Source organism: Neolamprologus multifasciatus, chromosome 8, assembly GCF_963576455.1.
Source record: "Neolamprologus multifasciatus chromosome 8, fNeoMul1.2, whole genome shotgun sequence".
NCBI lineage: Eukaryota > Metazoa > Chordata > Actinopteri > Cichliformes > Cichlidae > Neolamprologus > Neolamprologus multifasciatus.
The window spans coordinates 24795584-24816101 of NC_140446.1; the positions used below are offsets into that span (position 1 = coordinate 24795584).

Below are 20518 nucleotides of genomic sequence, written 5' to 3' on the forward strand. Positions count from 1 at the left end.
AATACCAAAGGTTTAATGAGTGAGAGCCAATTTAGGAAGTCAGCTTGTGATTGAGGACAAAGTATAAAGTTAATCGCAAAGCTGTGCACGGTATATTTACATCAGTCTAATTGCAGGCCATCGTGGATGATTATACGACAACATCATGACTGGGATCGCAGGGTGAGGTTCTGATAAACAACCGGAAAACAAGGAAGACATTTACTTTTGCATATTTCAGATATTTAGTTAGGCAAGTTAAAGGACTGCACCCACCTTCCAAGTATGAAAGGTTATGAAAAACTATGTGCAGCTTTTAAAAAATAACTGATTTAAAATTCAAGGCAGCTCAGAGCCTGCTGATTCTTGCCAGCTTTAACCCACTACAGTACCTCATAATCACATAAATGTCTTGACACTCCCCTTTCCAGAGAAGTCAGATGAGGAGTGTGAGGTTAGAGTGAGCATAACCTCACCTGGAACGCAGATGCTTCGCTCTGAAAGAAAAGATAGAAACTGTTTGAATGTGTTGGCGGCATCTGCACGAAAGCCAGAGAGAGTCTTCAGTCCAGATTCAGGCCAATGCGTGCAGTCAATAAGAGCTTGTTCCTGGATAACCACGGATCGTCCTTTCAAAGCACAAAGACGTAACGCTCTCTTAGAAGCAGCCATATGTGAAATGACAGAGGACTGAGTGATCACAGTTTGTGCAAATGACGAGAAACCAAGTGAAAAGGCAACATCTCATCCATTTATTCACCTTCTTATCAATACATACGTACAAGAGTAAAAAAACAAAAACAAACATCTCAGCTCAGAGTCATTCACTGTGCCACAGAAGAACGATTACAATCGAGTGCTACAGCAGGCATGAAAATACTGTACCACAACTATGGATAGAAAAATAAACTTCAGACATTTCAACTACATCTGTTCTGTGAGGGGCCCTTTTACAGTTTCAACCATTTCCTGTCTTAAATAAACAAATGTTGCCATCAAATAAAGAAAAAGAAAAAAGCACAATGACATAGTCGCTTGTTTAGAAAGATCTGCATGCATCAGATTTACAGAGGAGTATTGTCCCCGTGCTCAGTTTGGCTTTGTGACGCCATAATTGCAGATACAATCCCAGAGATAGAAGGCAGTTTTTAGTCTTTGTGAGTCCACGAGGAGCAGAAAGAATTTGTGGGCTGGTTCTGAAAATGTGTCCATCACTTTTCACATGTGCAACACAACACAGGCCATCGGTCACGCTGCAGCCCGTTCATCATCCTCACTGCTTTGCTTTCTTTAAGATGGTACCCACTGCGGAGATGACGGTGGTCTTGGTACCGCTTGCTGTTGTTGTCACAGAGACGACGGCGGGCAGCGTGGCTGTGGTTGTGATGAGGGTGGGCTGGGCCAAGGTCACAGGGAGTGCAGAGTCCCACTTACTTTTCCTCTTCTGGGCATCTGTGACATAGTAAACACAGGGGAGGAGTCAGTAAGAGCAGGTGTGTGTTTTCTGGATTAACCGATTGGCAGGATGCATCGTTCATCTTGTTTTTGTGACCGCCTGCTAGCAACAAAGCGTTTAAAAATGATATTAATTTTAAAATTGTTTATTTGCTACTGTGTCTGTTATCTGTAACAATGGCTTAACAAACAAAAAAAGCCTGAAAAAGCACAAAGAAAAAGAAGAGCCGCTTCTTGGAAGCAAAATAGAAACAAATAAGAAGTGGCTTAAGATTTTTGGACTCACTAACCCAATAGCCTAATTTGTTCGTGTACACCTGAGGTCCAATCTGATCACACTACTACTGGAGCAAGCTGAAGCTAGCAGATGTTGCAGTGCTTTACCTGTGGATGTAGTAGTGGTGTTGCTGGTGGTGGAGGCTGCTGTGCTGGAGGGGTTGGTGCCCTTCTTAGTCCCCGTGACAAACTCAATCTGGAAAAAACAACAACACACACACACACATATTAAAACACTGGTTTAAATTGTTTGATTTATTATTGTTTAAAAAAACAACTTGACTGCCGTCACTGAAAAGCTCAACTTAAGAATCTACAGCAGAGGTTACAATAATATGTAAGTGAAGCATTTTGCACAACTACAAATACTGTGAACAGCTCTGATGTCTCTTAGCTTGAATACTGTAGCTACATAACAGTGGGTTCATTTCACATCAGGCAGAATAGCTGCTGTGCTCTACATGTTCATTCAAGTCCAGCTCAGTGCAACAGCAGGAATGATGCTGCTGATGGCAGCAGGTATCACTATGTTTTTAAACAACATTGTCCTTGGAAACTCCCATCTCCCCCAGCATTTAGCTGTCTGAAATGATGCCCAGCATAAAGTCAAAAGAATCCATAACAAAGAAAGACATACTGGGGGGGGGGGGGGGGGGGGGGGGGGGGAGCAGTTGGTTTTTATGTAGCAACCCAGAATGGGTGAAACCGACAAGTACATCTGCCCTGGGCTGGGCCCGAGCTGCTGTTACGAGAGCTCAACTTGGCAACATTGATTTCTGTGTGTCAGACGGAGGTAAAGTAGAAATGAAGTACAGCTGGTGGAGACTTGCCCCTGATGCAGACTGACAGAGTAATCCACTCTTCTTTGTCGTTAGGCTCACCTTGGTCCGTTCCTTCTTGGCTTTCTCCAGTTTGTCCATCTCCACCTTCTGAGCTTTGGCTGGAGGATTAAAAGCAATTATGAGCGCTGATATGAAATCACAAAGAACAAGTAAGCGCAAAATAAAAAGACTTACCGAGAGCTTCATAGTAAGAGTCTTCCGACCAGGCGTGAGGATCGAACATGTCTTTTGGGTAGTTGGTTCCCAGTTCATCTATAGCGCAGAACTGAATGAGCTTCTCGTAAATACTGAAAACAAAGAGGAGCTTCATAAGAGTCAAACAGTACATCTGCTGTCACGTGTAGCTGACAGCCCATGTGTGCGTTTGACGGTGTGGGTGCATTCTCCAGCTGAGCTGCATACCTTGGGTTTCTAAATTCCTTCTTTTGCTGGATATGGGCGTTTGTGTCAAAATCTCCATGGAGCTTCCTCTCATACAGCTTATGAATCTTCTCCTGTTACAAAACAAACAAACTGGTGAAGGAAGAGAACACATGCACACACGTCGCTGTTACAATTCACTTCACTTGTGTCACTTAGGAAATAAACAACATGTTTATACCAGGAATGGAGTTACTGTAGATGACTTTCCTGAATTTGCTGAGAAATATTTCACATCCACGTTCAACTAAACCACACAGAGCTGGCACATGTACCCAGATCCACAGTGATGCACGAGGTCTTAATACAGAAAAAGAAGAAATAAGAGGATAGCATTCTTGTTCACCCATAGAGGTATCTCTATCATCACTACATGTCTAGGTGCACTGTTACTGTGTTAACAACAACAAAACTAATTCCTGTGCTTCTAATATTAGTGTTTTCTAAAAAGCCATCCCTATTGGCTGGATAATTTGATGTAAACAACTACAAAAAATTATTTTTGAAGATGTACTTTCTGACCTTCCTCAAGTAAACTCTTTAAATGTGCACAATAAATCCCCGACGTAATTAAAATATCTTGTGTGGATTCTTGAGATTAACAAGCACACTAATATCAAACATATCTGGACTATGGTGGCTGTAGCTCAGGTGGTAGAGCAGGTCATCTACTGATCGGAAGGTTGGTGGTGCACAAGTTGTGTAGAGCGCTTTGAGTGCTCAGATGAGTAGAAAAGCGCTATATAAGAACCAGTCCATTTACTATAATGAATTCTATTTACTTTCAAGGTTCAATAAGCATCCCTCTGCCACATGTGTAACCACAAATAGGATGTCAATAAACAGTGAAATAAACAAGGCAATGGCTGAAGGTAAGCATAGATCAGCACCAAAATATGCAGTTTGTTCCAAGATGAGTCCATCACTATAGACTCCCACAGAAAATGCAAAAACAAACATGCTCACAGCATTGTCACTATGGACACTCTGCACCCTTAAAGTAACTGTATGCCCCACTTACATTGTAATTAGTTAAAAGTTATGCATTTGTTATGAGAGCAACATTTAGGTGTTGTACCACTTTGGTTGGACAAATGACATTAGAAGCCCGAGCTTCATTTACACTTCTGCACTGATACATGTAGATCCTTTGAGATAACCTATACAAGTATAGCTGACAACTGTCAGCATTTAAGCACTCGCTGGCAGTGATGTTATTTCTCTTTTTATTAAAGAAGTAGCCAAACATGCACAAGAGGAAACTGTGAGTGACACTTGTTGCAGACTGTCTACACCAGCGGTCCCCAACCCCCGGGCCTCGGACCGGTCCGTGAGTCGTTTGGTACCGGGCCGTGAGAGTTGAGGCTCAGGTGTGAAATGTATAGTTTTCAGAGTTTTTATCGGTTTTCAGCGTTATTTTGTTATTGTTTACTCAGTTTTCCTGGGTCTTTTCACGTGTGTTATGAATAAATTTTCTTTTTTTCGGTACCAGTACTAGTTTTATTTTGTTGTATTTATCTGCGACACCTTAAAGGCCGGTCCGTGAAAATATTGTCGGGCATAAACCGGTCCGTGGCGCAAAAAAGGTTGGGGATCACTGTTCTACACCATGTTGTCACATTTTAACTTTTAAACTACAAAAGAAAACATCTTTACAAGTCTTCCAATTTGACACTCTCTCTATAACAGGTACAGTCTTCAAATATCTACTTTACACTGATGTAAAGCCCCAACAAACCTACTGGTGACTGATAAAACTATCGGAGCTGTTGCAAGTGTTTTTTTGTTGTTGTTGTTTTTTTTATTAGGCTAACACATGATAGTGATTCTGCTGCTGTGATTTGGACCAGTCTGGACACTTCCTGCCTCTCCCTCAGAAGGTTTCACTTGATTTTCCAGCAGCAAAATTTTGTCAAATGCAGACTTATAAAAAATAAAAACAGATATTGTGGTCAGCTTTTCCTAAAACAGAAATCTTCTCCAGAGATATCCGAGTTTCAGACTGAGCTCAGTGAGTTGGCAGCCAGTGGATCGCTCTAATCTGCTCTAATCCCAAGGTCGCGGTATGATTGCAAAAGGCATTTGGAAACAGTTCACAAAGTGGCCACATTCCAGCGCTGGTGAATTGACAGGAAAAACAGAATATTTGCGAAATCCAATTAAACCATACTGTGAGAGTACATGTGCTGCAGCTCCTCTGAGCCCAGAGGGCAGGGATATCCAGGCTGTTATGGTGAAGGTGAATCATTAGTTGTTCGCCTGATAGGTGGGGGAGTGTCAGCCCAGAGGGGATACTGCTGAGCTGTTCACTTACTAAGTCAGCTGTATGTCCTGACCTGCCTTTGCTCCTCAGAAGACAAACCTAACCAACTCAAGCTGGAAGCGCTGAAAATGCAAAGCAGCGAAAAGAAATCAGCGGTGGTGATGCTGCGCAGACTGAGGATGACACTGTGTGCCGGTTTAATTACAGGGGTGCGCCTCAGGATTTATGTCGCCACCAGAATGTATTTCTAACCCGAGAGGGAACAAGTGAAAGCTAAATGAGTCGCTTGGCGTCAACAGGAGGTTATTTTCAGTGCATAAATATCCCATATGTTTCGTGTGTGGATGAGGCAGCTTCGAACCTTTAGCGTTTCAAGTCTTGGTTTTTAAATCTGATCTTATGGCTGTGAGCGCAGACTGTTTTCTCTCCCCATGGAACCAATTTCTTCTTTTTTAAGCTAATGACAAGTTCTTTTAGGAGGATGAATTTACTACCTGGAAAGCAGTTATCCAGCACATAAACAAGTCTACAAAAACCACAGATTATTCAATCAAGCCCTTATAAAACCCAAAACCCCAGCTTTAACCACACACCCTCTCCCCCCCAATCTGATTAGCAGGCATAACTGTGTTGTTACTCAAGCTGCTTGCATGATACAACAGCATTAAAGCGTGTGCTGCAAGTGAAATGTATGTGGTTAAGAGAACGTTTAACAGTGGTGTTGGGTACCTGTAGATGGCTGGAGCAGCGTCCGGGGGGTTCGGGGGGGATCTTGATCTCGTCAGGTGACATGTTTCTCACCTTTTCTGAAAACAGAGCTGGAAGGAAAGAAAAATAAACATAAGCCTAATGTGCTTTCACCTCTGTGGCTTTTCCCTGCGTGTCTTTACACGCAGGATTAGCTACGTTAGACGGCTAAAATGTAGAAGTGCGTCTACCAAATGAGAAATTGGAGAGAAGGTGGTGGAATACGGACATGAATTGGAGAAGAAACTCGATTAATGTGTGTCAAAGTATTACTGGAGAATTCCTGAGCACCTTTGTGTTCATCTTACTCCTAAGTGTGTGGCAGTAAGTTTTACAGGGCAGTGTGGTATGAAGAGAGCATGTCCCAGGCAGGGAGTGGCTGCTGTTGGGGCTTGTGTAGAGAAGGCAGACTCCTTTCGTCTCCTTTGTTTTGCTCGACTTGTCTCCCTCTGACTGCAGGCCAGGCATTCTTCTGTGTCACTCTAACTCTTAATCACAGACACAGTCATTTAGAGCTGTCAGTACTTCAGTGAGTAGATGCTGCAAGTGTGCATGTATGTGCAGATGGAGGAACTCGTGTCTGCTGAAGTTCTATGAAGAACACTGACAAGTAAAAACCTGACTGGACATGAAAATACCAAAAAAAAAGTGCTTACTGTGTCTTGTTCACTTTAGCTTACAGAGCAGAGCAAAATCCCATCATCACATACACACAACCCAATTACTTTTATTCTTATATTTAATGTTTTTATTCAATTCAAAAGAAAACATCCCACCCAGCTTTCCATCAGGGAACATAAAGGGAAAAAAATCCCGTTAGACCCAAAGTCATTTATCAGAGTATATATTCAAATTCCTGACACAAGACCAAAAATCAAACCTGAGCTCCCCTTCGGGTGTTAAAGGATTAAAAATAGACAATTCTCTTAGCAAGCCATCATTTAAAATGGACTGAGGCAAAGTGCAAAACCTGTGTTTGGAAATAATGGAGACTGCATCATCTTGGCTCTATGTGAGCAGAAACATTACTGCAACACAGATAAGCAACATGTGCCAGAGCTGAATTCTGCTCGTGTGCAGACAAGATGCTAATCATTTTCTATCTTCATCAGCCTGCTGATCGTGATCATATGGGTCCACAGAGACGCACATGTCTATACTGTTTTGGTGCACCGATTGCCCGCATGTTAGAAGACTAAGAGGCGGAGCACCTCTCTTTCCCTTTTGTTGGATAACTGATATGGTTATAGTTAACCTCCCCCGCTGGGGTAAAGGAGGGGCAGGGCGTTCCCTCTGTTGGCTAGACACAAAAGTAAAGCTGAGCATGCATGTGCATAGGTTCATACGCATGCCTAAGATGTGAACTAGTTTAGAGATATATAGAGATATACAGAGATATTCAGTTACGTGAACATGAACTGGTCTTGTGTAAATAGTCTGTGGCACTAAACCTCAGTTATTAGAGACAGAAAACTTCGGCAGCACCAAACAATAAAAACCTGACAAGGCAAGTCCGATGACTCAGAGGCATTAGGTGGTAGCTTGGTATTTTATAAAACTCTCTCTACACAAAGACTTGCAAACACTGTCTAACAGTGCTGCTGCAACAAGGTTTAACAGTGTGGAAGCCTGCTAATCCACTATAAACAACCCGAGATTTACTTAATAATTTTGTGCCCTTGTACAAACTCTAAACAGTAACAAGTGTGTCGGATGGTAGCAGCAGTGTAAGTGTGAATAAATCACAGCCTGTGTAAAAATACAAAAATAAATAAATCCCTGCTAATTATTCAGCTCAGCATGGGAAGGAATATTCGCAAACAACAGGAAGAATCTGAGAGTGATAAACAGACAGAGAAAAGATTATATTCTGTTTCTAAATCACCATCTGTCTGCCTAAAAACAGACAGAAAGTCAAAGTCTGTGCCCTGGGGTTTTTTTTCTGGGAAAGGCAGACAATGTCCGTCCCTTCAGTAAACAGACAAAGAGCCATCTTCAGCTTGCTGACAGAAGGCTTTTAGCCAGATGCTCTGTGACATTTACTGACAGACAAGACGGAGGAGCCGAGCTCCACTGCAGGAATGCCAAGGGTCCGGGCTATGAGTCACACTGACACTACAGTACACTCATGGCAATAGCAACTGCTTTGAAAGCTTTAAAATCGCGCTAGTGCATCTCCTTTTCCACTGGGACTTGTTTTTATGCCTGAGCCAGGCTAGAAGTTTGGAAGAGGTGACGGTAGCGGGAAATTATTTGTGAGCAGAGGCCATTCCTCTCGTGGAGAGTGATGGCAGATATTACACAGTGAGATGTGCTGACACCTTTTAAGATGATTTTCATCCATCTTATAAACAAATATGTTACACAACTCTTCTCACACTCGTTTTCTGCGAGACATTCTTTCAAAATAAAACATTTAATCCATGAGAAATCACATAATTTTAATTGTAATTATGAGTTGTCTACCCTCGCGGCAATGCATTACCACATGTCGAATGGGTGTCGCACTGCCTAATCTGTGCCATCATCCGCATCCAGCTGGGGGCTGCATTAACCAACAGCAGAGAGATGGTCAGTGCCAGAGGTTTACAGTCTAAGAGGTTGGTGTATAAAACGCCACTCCCTGTATCACTCATATCCTGCCTGATTTGATGTTTCCTTACACACCTGTACAGATCAGTCATTACTCACTAACCACTGCCAGGTCCTTGTTTGTCCACTGACTGACAAATGAAGGACTAAGAGGCTTGAATAAGTCAACTAGGTCTAGGTAGTGATTCATACACCTACTGTACCAACACCCAGCTGGCATGATTAAAAAAAAAAATCTGATTTTTTTCACATATTTTTGAAAGAAATTCAACAAATGTATTATCATCCTTTTAAGCAAATAATTACAGCCATGTCTGAGGCACTCAGCTTTGAGTGCTATTAGGTTCTACAAAGGATAAGTCAGAATATATACTGTATTTTTTCCAAAAGGTGTAATTTTCTACAACAATTGTTTTTTTAAAAAATAATGTATTTTTTACACTAGACTAAAAAAGGCAAACTGGATTTCCCGGAGGTTACATTCAGCTGAAGAATCACAGGTTTTCTGCAAAGATATCAAGCTCTAACGTAAATCGAATGCAATTTAGTACCTCCTGGATGATCGTAGCAGCCATCTATATATCATCACATTTTTTTAAATTAATTTCAGGTGGGCTTTATTAAGGATAAAACTAAACTATTAAAGACTACAACTTTAACCAGGCGATAACCATCTCAGCTCTATGTGGCTAACCAGCAAAGCAACAAGGCTGTTGTTGGAAAACCATCTTTATAATCACTCAGTCACTTGATATTGGACAGTTTTAACATAAACTGTATATGAAAGACAGTTTATGTTAAAACTGTATTTCTCTACAAAGTTTGGCTAATGTACTGGAGTATAATTATAGCCATCCACATTTCACTGCAATGAAAGCCTCCTGATCTTGTCTGGATCTTTACATTCATTTACAGTCAGTAACATAGTTACATAGTTGCATAGTTACGAGTTCAAAGGTGGTCGCTGATGTCACTGCAAAGTCTCAGAGCACTTACAGCAATATGACTTAATCAAACACTACACATAATATATATATATATATATATATATATGTACTGGGTGGGCCATTTATATGGATACATCATAATAACATGGGAATGGTTGGTGATATTAAAGTCCTGTTTGTGGCACATTAGTATATGTGAGGGGGCAAACTCCTCAAGATGGGTGGTGACCATGGTGGCCATTTAGAAGTCGGCCATCTTGGATACAACTTTTGTTTTTTCAATAGGAAGAGGGCCATGTGACACATCAAACTTATTGGTAATGTCACAAGAAAAACAATGGTGTGCTTGGTTTCAACGTAACTTTATTCTTTCATGAGTTATTTACAAGTTTCTCTTTGTTCACAGCCATTAACATGTCGAACCCATCACTTTTGTTGTTCCAACAGTCTTGGAGGGATCCATCCAATGTGGGTTAGTGTCAGACCAATAGCGGTGGTTTTGTTTGTTAACTTCACCATTCACATAAAAGTTTGCCTTTGAGGGTCCTGTTCCAATTTTTGTTTTGCCCATTTTGCAAATTCTGTGCGCCGATCTGGGTCATCCTCGTCGAGATGCTACAGTAGCTGGAGTTTCTAAGGCTGCCATTTGTGAGTAGCTAATATCCGCCGAAGGGATGTTCGACTAATGCCAGTCTCCAGTGACATGCGGCGAGTGCTACGCTGTGGGCTCTTGCTGAATGAAGCTAGGACAGCCACTGATGTTTCTTCATTAGTGACAGTTTTCTTGCGTCCACATTTTGGCAAATCCAACACTGAACCAGTTTCACGAAACTTAGCGAGCAGTTTGCTAACTGTAGCATGGGAGATGGGTGGTCTTGTAGGGTGTCTTGCATTGAAATCTGCTGCAATGACCCGGTTACTGCGTTCACCAGATATCAACACAATTTCGATCCGCTCCTCACATGTTAACCTCTTCGACATGTTAATGGCTGTGAACAAAGAGAAACTTGTAAATAACTCATGAAAGAATAAAGTTACGTTGAAACCAAGCACACCATTGTTTTTCTTGTGACATTACCAATAAGTTTGATGTGTCACATGGCCCTCTTCCTATTGAAAAAACAAAAGTTGTATCCAAGATGGCCGACTTCTAAATGGCCACCATCCATCTTGAGGAGTTTGCCCCCTCACATATACTAATGTGCCACAAACAGGACTTTAATATCACCAACCATTGCCATGTTATTACGGTGTATCCATATAAATGGCCCACCCTGTATATACAGTGGAACCCTGACTTACGAATACCCCGTTTCACGAAAAATTCAAGTTACGAAGGCACTGAACAGCAATATTTCTGCCCATGTTACGGCAAAATGCCCGAGTAACAAAACCATTGGCTCTGATTGGCTCAGCCTACAATGCCTTCCGAATCATGTGACAACCCCTTGGCTTCCGTACTTGCGCTTCACTGTTCCACTTGAACGACGTATTGTTGTTCTAGTTAGCAATTAGCCTATAGCCTATCGTTCAGCATCGCCTCACTCAAAACGTGCAATGGATGCATCGACTTACGAAAGACCCTCTGGAACGAATTAATTTCGTAAGTCGGGGTTCCACTGCATATATATATTAGATGAGGTCTTAAAAAAAACTTCTAATCAAGTCCATTTTAAGAGCTTGTGGACAACAGAGGGGAATATATATCACAGGCTTGGGCTAATACTTCTGTGTAGGGTCAGTTTATTGTTCAAAGTTAAAGATTGAGCACAAGGATTACTTTAATCCTTTAATTGCTGCTCTATATTCTGCGTGAGCACGTGCGAGTTCATGGGTATACTCACCAACTAGCTCCTTGGGGTCCTTTTTTTCTGCTTCTGAGATCTAGAAATCACAAGAAAAGGGGTGAGAGTGGGAGGGCAGAAAAATGAAAAAACAGGGGACATTTAGGCTTCTTTTTATCATTAGTGCTCGATGGTGGGAAATAAATGCAGCATCAGTCATAGATATTATGAGACCATGATTCCTGCTAGGGTTTAGTTGGTGAGATGAATGATCTAATCAAAGGTGTTAGATAATTAGATAACGCTTTGTTGTCATTGCACAGTCATACATAGTACAATGGTACAATGAAATTGGAAAACTGTACAGGTGAAAAAGAGAGAGCTAAAGACAAAAGCTCATTCTCTATATACCTGAAACCTAAAAATCACAGAACCCAGAAGCAGACTTCACACACTACAGAGCAGTTTCTTAGCAGTAACAGAAGCCTGAACTGTAAATCTTAGAGAAGATTCCAGAGAACGCCTTGGCTCAGCAGGAGGAGGAGTCTTGTACAGCCCTTAAAATATGCCGCCTATTGTGCCAGCATTGTGGGCATAACACAGGTTCAGCACAAAAGAACAGCGCTGTTATTCACAGGAATCATGCCGTCACCTAGCAACTGCACGGGCACATCAAAGAACTGTCCTGAAGTGGGCCAAATCACAAGGTGGTGGTGGAGGAGGGAGGACGGCAGAAAGACATGGAAATACAGCAAAGAACCCCAGCAAAAAAAAATTAGACTATTTGATACAGAGCTTAAAATTAAACAAATTAATTAATTAAAAAAAACAACACAAAAACACTCATCACTTCACTGATCCTCCAGTTGGCACGGCTTCCCCTATTAGCTCACCCTCACAGTAAGGTCACAGTAAGCAGCTTTTGAGGACCTTTGTACAGAGAATATAAATTTAGCCGTCTCACAAGGCCACACCAAAATTATTACCACCCTTTCAGATCAACAACAGGCCCTTCTAATTTCAGCTAACTGTGCACATCGTCAAGCCATCTGTCTAGCATGAGTAAACACGGACTTGTAACCACGCATATACCAAAAGATTATTACTGGAAACAGTGTAATAACAGTGTAATAAAGGCCAATGCTACATTATTATAATAACAGAATATGGTGTTGAATTACTTCTAATTCTACATTTTCTTCTTTCTTGATGGGATTTATGTGAGACAGCTGTATGAAATATCAGCTGTTAGCGTTTTGTATACATTCAGCAAACTGGGAAGAAATGATTTAAGACTGACCGGATTGCTTTAATTGTATCAACTACACTATAAACAAAGCGATATGCTTCCTCGTTAAAAGGAGCACTCCACTGAACATGAGCTTCAGTCTGTTTGTCACCAGGAACAGTTCTGTGTGTGGAAGACCCACAGAAAATGGTCTCCAAGTGGATTTGAACTCAGGCCTCTGCAGCAGCAGCATTTTAGCATGTGGGCTGCCCTCTTATAACAGACTCATTCAGCACTGCTACAATAGCAGGAATATTATTACTATTATTATTACTATTACTATTTTGTTTCCCTCTCCTTTCGGCTGCTCCCTTGAGAAGATGAAACAGTGGATCATCTGCCTCCATCTCATCCTATTACCAGCATCCTTTTGGTGTCACATAACCTTCTTTCACTACATTCATGAATGATCTCTGTGGTTCTTTTTTCAGCGTCACTGTGTCCAAACCACACACCTCACCATCTCAAACCTCTCCTTTACTCTTGCTGTTATTCTTCTGTCCAAAATCATTCCTCTTCTCTTGAGAGCGTACCTCCAGCTCTCTTAAACCTGCTCATCTGTCATCTTTCTTGCTCATACATGTCCTGCACCACCCTCACTTCCCTTCCACTTTTACATGCAGTATCTCAGTTTCTCTCTTCAAACGCCACCATTTGCTTTCTTTAAACCTACAAAGACACAGTGAGGCTCCTTCTGATCTGTACTATCAACACTCTCAGAAGGAAACATTGCATCTGCAGTGCAAAAAAGCCATAATGCTGCTCACTGATTGTCACGTCTCTCCTTAATCTAGCTTCAACAACTCCTGGTATGGTTCATTATCTTCAGAGCGTTTTTCTGGGCCAACCTCCTTTCGACCCTTCATATCTGGCCCTCACCTCCTCCTCGCTAATCCTCTGCACACCTTGATTCACTAACTGTCCTCCATCTGCTCTCTCATTTTTTTCATTCATGAGATCCTCTAAGTACTCATTTCACCTTCTCAATACACTCTCTTCTTTTGTTTATGACATTTCCATCTGTATCCTTGATCACCCTAACCTGCTGCACATCCTTTCCAGCTAAGTGCTTTTCTCCTTCCTTAGTGTTCAAGCTCCAGGATCATTAGCCTCGAAGGAACACTTAACACCTTAGTGCTACTTGTTAAACTAATCTAAAGATGAAGTGAAACAGACGCTGATGGGAAAAACGAAACACTTATAAAACCACATCGATTTTGGGTAACAGAATGAGAATTATAGTCGAGATAGTGGTTAAAAAATGTGTAAATGAAATAAATTGGTCACCACATCAAATCAAAACGGACTTTTTCACCAGATGGTACTAGAAGGTGAGGATCTCAGATATGTTGGACAATAATATCTCTAAATATTTCAGAGCTCTGCCACTTATGACATTTAGTTTGTCTAATATATTTTTTATCCCCTTTATCTCCATTCCAGCAAACAGTTCCCCATGCCCGAATGTGTAAACTCAATGTTTTCATAAGATCACAGTACAATCTAAAACATTAAAGGAGAACTTGGATATATCCAACCACAGTTCTTATCGAGTACAACAGTCTTTGTGGTTAAATGAGGCACTACACACTCACAATTAAGACACGTATCACACCAACACCTAACAGCTGCCATTCACAGATAAACCAACTGCAAACGACAATAAGTTTGAGGACAAAGTGAAAGCTAATATAAACATTCACTCTCTTTTTGGGTTTCTAAATTTAAACCCAAATATTAGCCTGTTGACCTAACATCTGCTTATGCAGACTACATCACTGCTGCTAGATTTTGCCGCAGAATTTCTAGCAAAACCAAAATGAGTAGTATCCTATTGCTTTATAACAATATCTTAGTGATGGTAACAATAGCAAGAAAACACATCGAGGCTTTAAACTCTCTCCCAACGTAGCCAAAATTACACGACAACCTCTGCCTTTAATGCAACTGCAACTTTAATGCAGCAGGTTTAAATAAGACTACTAAACACACGGGCCCGTTTCCAAAATAGTTGGGATGCTTTGTAAAATAAAAACTGTCCCTTGCACACAGACATTCTCCAGATTATATGAATATACTTTAAATGATCAGAAATTCATTGTAATCTCTCTGAAGGTTTACTCCATTTAAATCAAACTGGTTTTCTTCTGCCTTACTTCAGTTCACTTGTGCAGATGTGAACATGGTAATCACACTAGTAAAACAAATCGACTGCGCTGAGACCCTTTGGAGGAGGTGGTCTCAGTCTGAAGCACTTCATTTATGGTGTGAATGGGATTCTTATGTTCTATAGTGAATAAAATACGGGTTAACGAGAGCTGCAAATTGTTTATTTTTATTTTTTTGCACCACATCCCAACAGAAGAAAGTGAAGTGTTTCCCTACAAAGTACACAGAATAGGTTTCATTAACTTTCCTGGAAATGTTTCGCTTCCATGGCAATAAAGCTCTACATGTTGATACACGCAGCACTGAGAAACCACACCGTGAACCACAGTTATCATTACCATACTGCAATGTCCTTTCATTGCCATCACTTCATGATGTGGCATAACCAACAGGCAAAACTCACAAAATCCCCTCAGGCAGCCATCACAGAAATGTTGTAAATCAAAGCCTCAGTCAAGCTATACATCCTCTGACTTACTGCTTCCGCTTGTTCGGATTTTGAATGACTCTCACCTTGGTGAACTGTGCCAAACAGTGCAGCAGGAAGCTGGCACACAGTTTGAAAACACATACAAAGGGTGGGGTTAGTATGGTGTGAAGGTCCAAGTAGTGTGCTTTACAGAATCAACACCGCTGGTTCGCCTCTTCACTTTAAGCCACACATGAAGATGCATCAGTGACTCATAGCGTACTTCAAATCCATGAACCCACAGCACCATCTAGTGAATATGCTCTATCGCTGCATGTTGTGGCCGCCATCGCTGTGCTTCAGGTTAGTCACAAAACAGAATGACAAACTAATCAGGCTTAATCACTAAATTTAATCAATCCCACAGTGTTCAAATACCTCAAAGTCATCTGCGTCCCTCCCCTCGTCAGATTCGTCCACTTCCTATAAAAACAAAAATGCAGAAGGTTAACACTGTAAGGGGCAAAAAGAAAAAGAGACCATAACGGGGAGCCGAGCAGCAGGACCAACAGCCAGCACTGGGCTGAAAACCTATTAGTCAACTATTTCATCTACAAGTGGGCCTTAAATAAAGCATTTCTTTGCGTGAATGGGTGGATGACTGGATATGTAAAGCGCTTTGGGGTCCTTAGGGACTAGTAAAGCGCTGTATAAATACAGGCCATTTACCATTTACCATTTCTGAGAGGTTGTAAGGCTGACTGTGATTTCTAGCAACTTAAGCAAGGCTCGCAAAATTTCTCTGGTAGACCTTTGAGCCGGCACTCTTTAGTTTTTGGTAGCCCAAAATAAATTTAGGTAGCCCGAATAAAAAAAGAGAGCAATTTTTTTTAATGTTTTGTTTCCATTACAATATTATACATTAAAGTATAATATTGTAATGGAAACAAAAATTAATCAAAAAATTGTTAAAATACAAATCACAACAACTGTATAAAAATTATAATCATCAACTCAAATACTTGGTTCTCATTGAACAGAAATTTCTATGAACTTGTAAGAACTGTGTAGAACATGAATCAGTCTGTGTCAGATCCTGAATTTGAAATTTCCACTGAAGTCACGGGTCAGAGGCAAGTGGAACCAAGATCGAGGCCATTTGCTTTTTGAAGTTTGCAAAGACTGCTAAATTGTGCCAGTGGTAGTTCACTCTTTGCAACATAGTACGCTGTTCTAAACAGATTTTTCATTTTTTATTTTTAGTATGTTTTTGCAATTGGTGTTTGTTCTGGGAAAGATATTGCAGACTGAGCAATAATGCATTTCTTGCATTTCTCATGGGTTCTGATGGGGTCTTTCTTAAGATTACTGGTCCCAGTAACAAAGGCGCTCAGAAATCGAATGAAACTCACAACACACCTGGCAGAACATCATGTTATTTAGCTCGTCATATTCCAACAGAAATTCTTTTGTCCATGAAACCAAAAAAGTGGCTTTTTTTTTTTTTTTTTGCCTCATTGTCTGATTTGTCATACCTTTTCTGTTTTGTGGTAAGCTTTTCTTTGGCTGTCCCTTCTTCACCCTGACCCGTCTTATTTGGCTGAGCAGAACTAAAATACCAGCTTAAATCCTGCTGCTTACATACTTATATACGTACTTACATAACGGTCAGCGATTCTCTGCGCAATCAACCTCTCACATGTTTAAGCTTGCTGTGGGAGATTTAACTTGTCATGTCTGAATAGTAAGCTAATCACTGATAAGACGATGTCAGAGGAATTGGTGCGCAATTAATCGTCACTCACCAATCAGTGCTGCTGCTCTCTATACACCGTTCACGCGATTGCAAAGTGACAGTGAAAGCAAAAAACAAGCGCAAATTCAAACGCGATTTCAAAATGTCACATATTGACAGTGGCTCATCGTTGCCAATGACATAATTACTCAGCTACATTTTCAAAAGAATGCAAAAGCATTGACATATATTTTTCCTTCCTATGATAGCCCGACGGGCAGGGCTGAGAGAGATTTTGGTAGCCCGACTGGAAAAATTTTGCGAGCCCTGTTAAGAGTGTGATACACGTGTGCCCAAAGAACACTTCAAAAATTTACAGTTTCATTTAAAGTTTGATGCAAATTAAAACATTTGCAAAGGTGGCTACAGCAATAGTATGGAGGGGGAAAAAAGTAAAGCACTAATAGCCGCTCTCATAATAATGCTTGTATACGTGCTTGGCTCTGTATGGCTTCTCTGCACCCGCTCTCAGCCTAACAACATTGTCTATATTGCGACTTTGGTGAGCTAATGTAATCTGCACAAAGATGCCAGAGAAAACAAACAGCATTGTAATGAAGCGCTTTAAGAATAAGCTCTAAAACTAACAAGTAACTAAAGCATAATTTATTGTCCCAAAAATGTGTCAGTCTGCGTTCTGGTTTGCTTTTGGACAGAGTACATACGGAGCTTTTCACCCATCACAAACTTGCCACCGCAAAATCCCAAATACACGTCACTGGATGTGAATGTTGATTGGTTGACAAGTGAATAGGGAGGGATGTGAAAGCAGAGATTACCGGGAATAGGAGAAGCGTGGAAAAATCAAAGATTGTAAAAACAGTAAAAGTACAGACAGCACCTGCAGTGGACACTTCATTGATTTTAAACACTGTTCATCTTCAGCTCTTTGTACATTAAAAGTTCGCTCTTTTCTGAAGCTTGCTGACAGACCAACAACAGGACAAGATCAAAGATCAGTTGTATTACAAGTTTCTTATTTTTAACCCTGGCTCCATCTGAGCACAAACATTCTCTGCAGGCAGACAGGCTCTCAGTGACCACCCACAGATTGCATTCGTGCAATCCCAGGTCAAGCATAAAGCAAGCATGGATAAGACTACATATGTGGCATTCAACATCAAACAAAGGAGGAACCATGGTTTGTCTTAACCAACCGTTAGCCTTTTGATGTTGAAGATTGATTATCAATTGTCATTGATTAGTGGTCTTTGATCAATGGTCATGAGAATTTGCATCCCAATGATCAAGGAACTGATCTCCCAGTCCACTGCTCCTTCGGTGGTGCTAGTTTCAGTCATTATGCAAATGTACTGTTTATAAGATTGGGGAAACCTGCAGTCAGCCGAGACTGAAGAAGTCACTTGGATTAGTAACGAAACGTTTCTCCCACTGAAAACGCTACATCCAAATAAACAGAATCAACTTTTGGGGATGTTGAAGATTGTATTTATGCTTAAAAGAAATCAAATAATGTGAACCTAAAACTAAAGAAAAGAAAAGAGGAAATAAAAGTACTTTGGTGATGCTGATTTTGTAGTGGGGAGATCCTGATTATGATGCAGATCCAACCAAGCAATCAGCCTTCCAAACCCCTCTGTACTCAGTGAAGATTCAATGTCTCAAAACACACCACATACTCTGAGAGCACACAACATGTGAACTGTTTTTCTGTCAGCTAGAGACATCAGTGGAATGGACCTGATTGATGAGTAAAAATAAAATCTACAAAGCTCAGAATTCAAAACTGACCGAGTTGTTTTCTCTGCTGTCTTCATCTGCAGACTCTTTTTCTTCTGGGTCCACGGTTTGGTTCAGGTCATCCTCATCATAGCGATATACAAGGCTTCCTACACGCCCCCCTATTGATGCGAGATAGGGGGAGTCACAAAGACACAGAAGTAAAAGAAATTAATTAGGAAGCAAAATCATTATTTTATTTCACACATAGAATGATATCACTCAAAATTAGCTAACTATTGAAACCTCAAAGTAAGCCAGCCTATGAGACAACAGGAAATAGCCAAAGAAAGAGTTCGTCCTCAGTTTTAAATTGTCTGTTCTAGCCCTCATTGTCTAGACTAAAGCTCAGCAACACTGGGACCTCACTGATGGTCACTATACTCTGAAAACTTTACCGACTCCCTAAATTGGCACTTACTCATGAATCCCTGCTCTGAAAGCTTCTGTGCCAACTAACCACATGTCATATCTCTCTCGCTCTCAAGAAATTTACTTTAAGCTTTAAAATTAGAAGAGCTCAGTGGACAAAAAGGTCCCCTTATACTGATGTATAGTTTATCAGTGGGTTAATAATGTAAAGCGGTTTTGCTACTGGTGTAGTTGCTTCCAGTGGAGTACATTAAGCACATCCATCTGTAGCTAATGACTACTTAATTTGAGATTAATCTGATAATTATTCTGTCCATTAACAAATTGAAATATGGGTTAGTAAAATTAGGATTACAATGATTTTATGTCACAAGTCATAATCCAGCAGTCCAGAAACAAATCAGTATATTTGTTCCCTGTGTGCCAACAGACAGGCTTTGGCTCTTTAAGAAAGGACGATATGAGAAATAAACATAATAAGGCCAACATGAAAACTTACCAGTGGATCACAACTATGGGAAAATATACTGGGATATAGGGTTGTACATTTCCGGTAGCTTTATTTTGCAGTCAATTGCTACTGCGAAGGTGTACTCAAAAATCATATCCAAAATACGAAAACGGAAAGATTGCGTTAAATTACAAAGAGCAGAGGGTGGGAACATTCACCATTGCTGTGTCATAAAAAAATCAAATGATCAATTTTGATGTTTGAAGAGCGTAGATCGATTGTTTGTTTACATCACTCAACACAAGCAGAACTGCATTACTGCATGCAGAAGACACATCGTCCACATTCAGAAGCACATCTCTGTGTAGTGATTTAAACAGGCAAAGGGACGGCAGTAAAAACTTCGGACCTGTGACAGCATCAAGTACGCTGGTGTTCCAATTGTACAAATCGCGAGTCCGTGCTCGTGTTCTCGGCAAGTCCGGACTCGCCGAGAACGCGAGTACGGACTACGGAGAATTGAGAAAGGGCCTATCTCACCAGTGAACGAGGTTATCTCGGAGTCAAGAACACAACCCGGTATCCTGACACAAAACGCACCCTCCTCCGTTAACTAAAGACGCATGTTAATTTCCGTTTGGCAACAGTTTCTCTCAATAAAAAAAACACCACCCAGCGAAATATGCGCATATTATTTTTTACGAACAAAACAACATGAACATGAAGATCGTCTAACTAGCTACATGCTAACGTTAGCTCCCACATGAAGTTCCACAGTAAGGCTAGCGGAACTAGTATTTCATAGTCGTTAAACGTATGAAAGGAAATTAAATACTTTTATATACCTGATTCTTCTTGTTCAGGGTCAGAGTCGGGCTCCGAATCATCTCCATAGACCGCTAAAGACGACAGCAGCGTACTCTTTTTACCGCTCGCCATTTCTGTGTAGTATCTAGTGATGGGTCGTTCGCGAACGAAATGGCTCTTAG

The 20518-nt window shown here is 40.9% G+C and overlaps 1 protein-coding gene across 2 annotated transcripts; it reads right to left on the minus strand.

Moving 5' to 3' along the window:
• Nucleotides 1-708: 708 nt before the first annotated feature.
• On the minus strand, nucleotides 709-20518 carry sap30bp (SAP30 binding protein). Of its 2 annotated transcripts, none has more exons than XM_085169551.1 (10): nucleotides 20375-20518; nucleotides 18719-18828; nucleotides 15610-15654; nucleotides 11366-11405; nucleotides 5965-6053; nucleotides 2955-3046; nucleotides 2727-2839; nucleotides 2592-2650; nucleotides 1819-1906; nucleotides 709-1431 (listed from the first exon to the last, which is right to left on the minus strand). In XM_085169551.1, exons 1-10 carry the CDS (start codon nucleotides 20466-20468, stop codon nucleotides 1253-1255), a joined length of 909 nt encoding a protein of 302 aa, XP_085025677.1. In that variant the 5' UTR covers nucleotides 20469-20518; the 3' UTR covers nucleotides 709-1252. The 2 variants fall into 2 exon arrangements, with proteins under 2 accessions (XP_085025677.1, XP_085025676.1); XM_085169550.1 differs by having other exon boundaries at nucleotides 2541-2650.

Bases quoted from the DNA above. Each gene is read 5' to 3' on its own strand.
- sap30bp (XM_085169550.1), bottom strand. From the start codon at position 20,468: ATGGCGAGCGGTAAAAAGAGTACGCTGCTGTCGTCTTTAGCGGTCTAT. The intron at 15,655-18,718 runs GTCAGTTTTGAA...TTGTTTTTATAG, and splicing joins ACAGCAGAGAAAACAACTCG to GAAGTGGACGAATCTGACGA. The intron at 1,907-2,540 runs GCAAGTCTCCAC...TGTTTTTTCCAG, and splicing joins TCTGTCAGTCTGCATCAGGG to ATTGAGTTTGTCACGGGGAC.